Genomic DNA, 6,679 nt, shown 5'->3' on the forward strand with positions numbered 1-6,679 from the left:
ACATTAGGAAATGGTATTTATAAGAAATGATTTACAATATTTATATTTGTTCCAGATTTGAACTTCTTACTTTTTATGTTTTAGTACATTATTTTAAAATCTCTAAAACTTTTTATCATCCATAAAATGCAAATTTTTTCTATTTTTAATACTTTAATAATCACATATTCTCCTTACAGTTTCAAGTAATAAACAAGACTGAATAATATTTAAGTAAACCTAAACAATAAACGAGTAGGAATTCACGTTTATATATGTACATAAAAAAACAAAATTTCAAGTTTGTTTTACTGCAGCCAAACAAATCGTGGGGTTAGCAGCATGAAATTCGTAAATTTACCATAAACTATTACACCTGTTGGGGATCATTCTTGTTCAGTCCAGTGCAGGCGTATTTTAACGTTACTGTAGATGTGATAGTAAGAAAGCTTTTCAGTATTTGAATATTATTTCTTTTAACTTTCAAACAAGTTTATTTAAACATATGTCCTTGTATGTTGTTCCACTATACAGACAAAACTTTAATTGCCACTACTAGTGAATGTTTGTAATAGCTCACAGTACAGGTGGTTTGAATAACACCACCTGACCCTAGTTACATGATGCATCCTGTTACAAGAGATTACCAAACAATACAGACACCATTAATTACAAAGAAAATCACTTTACAGTACTTACAAGATTAATCCTGATCATATTCCTCTCATTATAGGCATGATTTATGTTGGAATTACTGTATTCTATAAATGTGTGTAATTAAATTTAATATTTTTTTTCACTCCTTCACTTCATACATGATATAGGGGTTGGCTCCCTAAAGACACCAATTGTGTAGTGTATAATACATTGAGTATTCTACACTTTACAGTCTTCTGATGTACATCTATTATTTGCTGGTAATTCCTGTTTCACCCTGTACTTAAGCTTTTTAATAGGGACACCAATTTCTGTAAAACAGCTAACTTAAAGGGGTAATGATAACATCGTTTACACTAGAATTATGATTTTTTAAATTACTACAAGTTATTATGAGTAAACAATGACATTGTGCACTGCCCACAAACATTAGATTGGATTTATGCTTAAATTGACTTTCATGATAAAGCAATTGTAGACTTATTTTGACTGAAACATGAAGAAGAAAGATGAACAATTTGGTGGGTTGGTCATTTTCTGGTTTGGTATCTTAGCGATGATTACTTGCCTTGTTTTGGGGCTTGTTGGATAGAGAAACAAATGAGTACGAGTGGCAATCATCTTTTAAAATAAAACTCTCTGTCATTCTTGATAGTTTAGTATATATATATTTGTATAATGCCCATTGAGCACTTGGCCATCCCTACACAGTCTACCAACTGTACGATATGTCAACTGCATCTAGATTTGGGGGTGAGTGGAGGACATCATATATGGTTTGGTTGAAATATCTTGACATGTTTATGCTGAAGAGAAGGAGCTTGGGGAGGGTAGAGGCATGTTTGAAGATTTAATATTGTCATAAGGTTTGAAATCCATAAATTCAAATAATGTTCTCAACAAATTTGCAAGCAGTAAGACTAAAGAATAGAAGTTTAAGATGTAGAAAGCTAAGCCATGAACGACATCAGTAAAGGCATCATTACTTTTTTTTTAATAAAAGTAGTCAACCTGTGGACTAATATGCCTTTAGGTTCAGGCATGGTTGAAGCTACAACATTGAAGGAGTTTAAGGTGAGATTGGATGAGTACTTTAGAGATTAGTATTAGATATTTAAAAAAGAAGGGATTTCTGTATGATGTTTGTAATATGATGGTAGTAGAAAACTGGATAACCGAGATGGGCCAAATGACTCCTAGTTGTCTCTTGGGAATGAAGTGTATTAGTACGATAGCATTTCTCTAAATCAACATTCAAACTTTAAAACTTGATAGAGTCAGAAACTTGATTATGTCATTCTCCTTTTATGTTTCTGTATTTCTATTTTGTTTTTAAGTAAACAGAAGCAAAAATTGAAATTCAAGTGTGCCCCTCCTCATAGAAATCAATAACTAGAAAGGGACAATGTAAATCATGCCTGTAGGCCCCCTACTTTGCTACTTCTGTACAGTAATGGGATATCATACAAAAAACTCATGTCAAACCAGTAATAGTTACAACAGTTTTCTTGCAATGTCACCAGCTTGGATTGGTTTACTATAAAAGTTATCACTTAACCTGTAATATTTTGAAACACGAAGCAATGTACATGCACTTTCAATAATGAAGAACCCACTTTAAGACAACAAAGTTTAAAGACAGCTTTATTACAAGTTTAACATAGTAAAAAATGTACAGAGGAGTCAACATGGGTTTGTCATCATAAGGTATAAGAGGATGACAAAACCATGTTGAAATGCTGTACATTTGTTTCTATGTTAAACTTATAACAAAGTTTCCATACATGCACTTTACATGATTGAAATACCACCCACATGAACATTACTCAGTATACATGATTAACATCAAAGCATTAGCTATGTTCTCAAATAGCCATCCACAATTTACCACTTATCAAAATAACATAATTCATAATTTGCACATGTACATGTTTTGCACCTCTCTCAGTACAATATACAGATACTTAGAACACTAAAAATAAAACACACAATTTTGTAAGTTCAAACTTACCTTATGTAGTGATAATTTTTGTTGGTTCTAGTAAGTAAGTTCCATGAAGGCAGTTCTACAAAGAAACAAGAACAGATTTATTTTCAAAATAGGAATGTAATCCATTTTGCAATGTAGAAAAGTGGGTTTTGTGGACTTTCATCTCTCAAAAATTTGTTACTTGAAAACAAAAATATTAGCTAAACAAAAAAAAAAAAAAATCACTTAATTATGAATTATCAGCACTTGTGTATTATTCAGAATTTATTAAATAATTAATCTATGTTTTATGTTTACAAAATTTTAAAAACTTTATTGAAGCTGCCAACGGCTTCTTCTTTAAAAGCACACACTACATGTACAATGTTTTGATGTCCTCTATGTCATCTTCAGGAACTATTTGAAAGATACAATAATGTTTTATATTTACAAAATTTTAAAAACTCTATTGAAGCTGCCAATGGCTTCTATTTTAAAAGCACATACTACATGTACAATGTTTTGATGTCCTCTTCAGGAACTATTTGAAAGATACAATAATTTACACTTTTTTCCCCATGTCAAGGAATTATTTAAATAACAATGCAAAGAAATATCATATGACATGGAAAAAAAGTATAAATTATTGTTTTTCAAACAACTCCTGAAGACAATGTAGATGTAGAGTTTTTTAAATTGTGTAAATATAAAATATTGATTTTAATGATTTATTAAATTCTGTTAAGTTTTAACTCAACATAGAGCTGAGTGGCTGGCAGACTAACTTTGTTACATAATGGAATCTCTAACAATATGTCCATGCCCACAAATACTATTAGGAATCCTTTACTTTCAAAACATAACAAATGTACTCCAGGTCTCTGTGAAGTCCTAATTAACTTAAATTGTACTTAAAAAGTTTTAATCTCTGGAAAGAGAAATTCACATAAAACTCACAGTGTAGAGAAAAGGTACAACTGCATGAAAGTGACTCCACATCTGTATGTAATACATCCACAAAAAATAATTTACAACAATGTTATTCCCTTTTATTTTTAATCATAAGTTTCACCACAAGTGATTCTGAATGTAAAATGAAAGCCCTTATTAACACAAACACATACAATGGCGATATGTGTATTTGCTAAAAGCAGAACATTTATTAAATTGAATTTTAATACTAGAATTACATTAAAAAGACTTAACTCCAGCTGTATAAGTTCCTTGAGCCATGCAAAGTCTTATCTGATGTAAAACCTATTTTTTTTGTACCATTTGGTTTGAAAAACAAAAAAATATACCCAGAAGCATACTATACCTTCTGCTAAAAATCTTTTTGTCACCTCATCTTCAATGATTGCCTGTAAAAAGTAAGACCGTGAAAAATGTATCTTCTGCAAGAGAAATAAACTGGAACAAATGTACATACACTATTTTGTTTTCTGTGTGTGTGTGTGTGTGTGTGTGTGTATGTGTGTGTGTGTGTGTGTGTGTGTGTGTGTGTAGTGTGTGTGTGTGTGTGTGTGTGTGTGTGTGTGTGTGTGTGTGTGTGTGTGTGTGTGTATATATATATATATATATATATATATATATTAATATTTTGAGAAAATATAAGTGCACTGCAACAGAAATTGAACTTGTATCCCCAGTTACAAATCTACCCTACAAAAAGACTTCTCTTTTTCAACATGTACATAAACACAAGTATATACAACAAACAAGATATAGGCAAGTACATTAAAATGGATCTATGCTATGTTTAAAACATACTAATTTTATACTGTAAACTATATGTGAACCTGATTTGTTAAATGTTTGCCTTGGAGTTTATGAAATACTGATTATATGCAGTTCAAACACTTTTAGTTCTTAAAAGATTTTCCCCAGATTAGTAATTCATTGTCAAAATAATAAGATTTTAAACTGATATCTACACATCGTTGGAAATTTAAACCTAAAAGTGAATTTATTCTCAGATAATATTAAAGTTTGAAATAATTAGTTGAAAAGAAAATTCTAGCTGAATATTATCAAATACTGTCAAATGAAAATATCCCATAAATAATAACCTTGAAAGATAATCATCATGACCCTAAAAAATAATACATATACAAATCTTCCATATAATACCCTATAAAAATAACCATAACAATCAAGACTTCCAGATAATACCCTGAAAAGACAATCTTACCAATCAAGCTACAAGTAACACCCTGAAAAGACAATCTTAACAATCAGGCTCCAGATATACCCTGAAAAGACAATCTTAACAATCAGGCTCCAGATATACCCTGAAAAAAAAAGAGTCCTAATAAAAAAATCTTTCACCTAATGCTGGAAAGACAATCATAACAGCCAAGCTTCCAAATAACAGTAGAAATGAAAAGTTTTAAAGCAATTTCCACCATACGAAGATAAATACTGCAAAAAAGTTTCTAGTTTCAACTTAATAATAAGTGATTGCAGTTACCTCCACTCCTGCTTTTACAAAATCCATGGCATGTGTAAGGTGAAAATCCTTCCTTTGGTCATGAGAAGATTCCAAATTTTGGTTGACTTCCTCCTCAACTGGAGGCTCTGGGAAAAGCTTCACTCCTTCTCGGGTTATGACTATTAAATATAAGAACTGGAGAATGTTACTAATGTCTACAAGGATAAAATATATTATTTGTTTACAAATAATATTAACATAGTCCAAATGAGTAATATAAAAAGCTGTTACAATATCCAAATTTTTTCAGTTACCTGTTGTGGGGTAACCGTTTTGAAGAGGTATAGTTGGAAAAACATCTTCCTCATCCTCACTGGAACTATTATTATGATTTCTTCTTTCTGCTTTCTCAATCTTCTCTCGACCATACTACAAGTTATGAAACATACACGATTAGTGTAAAAGACTATACTGTACACTAAGCCACAAGTCTGTATCATGTGATAAATGTTATAGAGCTGATACAAGTCCCATTTGTTTTTCAAAAGCTATATTTAGGGCATAAAACAAACTCTTAGTAGGTTACTAGTAGCTATTTTACATCTGAAATGATTGATAAACCAACTGAATTGTGAACATTATAAATTAGTTTGAAACTCTGACATCCTATAACAATCTAGAATTATTGTGGAAGAAAATACTTATGTTTGGAATAAATTTACCTAATATGTGCTTATTGTTTGTATATAGATTCAACAGGAATTTTTATTAGAAGATACTACCAAGAGATATGGAAAATTAAATCTTTAGAAACTGATTGTTGATTTTGTTAATAAAATGTCTTTACTATCACCTACAGTAATGATGTTCAAATATTTTTCTTAGGAAAATTAACTGCCAATTCTTTTTTCAGGTTTACTCACTTTCTCTGTAAAAAATTATTTATTATTAATAAAAACTTTTCTGCAAGTCAATATTTGATTTTTGTTTGCTAATACATGCATGACATTTCAACACTGATAATATATACGTATTATCAATATACAATTTTTACCATTTTGAGTTTTTCTGTATTTCTACCAAATATAAAACTGAATAAAAAAAATTAATAGCTGTTAAAAAATAATAATGATAAAGCCTCGATGCATGTAAAATAACGATGACTAGTGACAAAGATATGGTAATATCACTGACTGATAACTGGAAGAAAAATTATACTAATACACAAATAACACTTAACAAACCTACAGTATTAACACTGACAATAAAGCTACAGTAATAGACTGGTTGCTGGTAATAAAGTTACTGTAATATACTGATGATTGGTAACAAAGCTCTGAAAATATACTGATGATTGGTAACAAAGCTATGGTAATATAATGATGACTGGTAAAGCTATGGTAATATAATGATGACTGGTAAAGCTATGGTAATATAATGATGACTGGTAAAGCTATGGTAATATAATGATGACTGGTAAAGCTATAGTAATATAATGATGACTGGTAAAGCTATGGTAATATAATGATGATTGGTAACGCTATGGTAATATAATGATGACTGGTAAAGCTATGGTAATATAATGATGACTGGTAAAGCTATGGTAATATAATGATGACTGGTAAAGCTATGGTAATATAATG

General features: G+C 30.2%; 1 protein-coding gene across 1 annotated transcript in view; it reads right to left on the reverse strand.

The window, feature by feature from the left end:
• Nucleotides 1-5,465, reverse strand: part of LOC106456843 (glycerol-3-phosphate acyltransferase 3-like) — a 28,214-nt gene extending 22,749 nt beyond the window's left edge. Inside the window, exons 1-4 of the mRNA XM_013916211.2 lie at nucleotides 5,351-5,465; nucleotides 5,076-5,215; nucleotides 3,924-3,966; nucleotides 2,648-2,702 (exon numbers count right to left, since the gene is read on the reverse strand). Coding sequence (XP_013771665.1) covers nucleotides 2,648-2,702; nucleotides 3,924-3,966; nucleotides 5,076-5,102 — 125 coding nt within the window. The 5' untranslated portion in view covers nucleotides 5,103-5,215; nucleotides 5,351-5,465. The remainder of the gene's footprint in view (nucleotides 1-2,647; nucleotides 2,703-3,923; nucleotides 3,967-5,075; nucleotides 5,216-5,350) is intronic.
• Nucleotides 5,466-6,679: the final 1,214 nt, after the last annotated feature.

This window comes from Limulus polyphemus, unplaced genomic scaffold (assembly GCF_000517525.1).
Source record: "Limulus polyphemus unplaced genomic scaffold, Limulus_polyphemus-2.1.2 Scaffold263, whole genome shotgun sequence".
Classification (NCBI taxonomy): domain Eukaryota; kingdom Metazoa; phylum Arthropoda; class Merostomata; order Xiphosura; family Limulidae; genus Limulus; species Limulus polyphemus.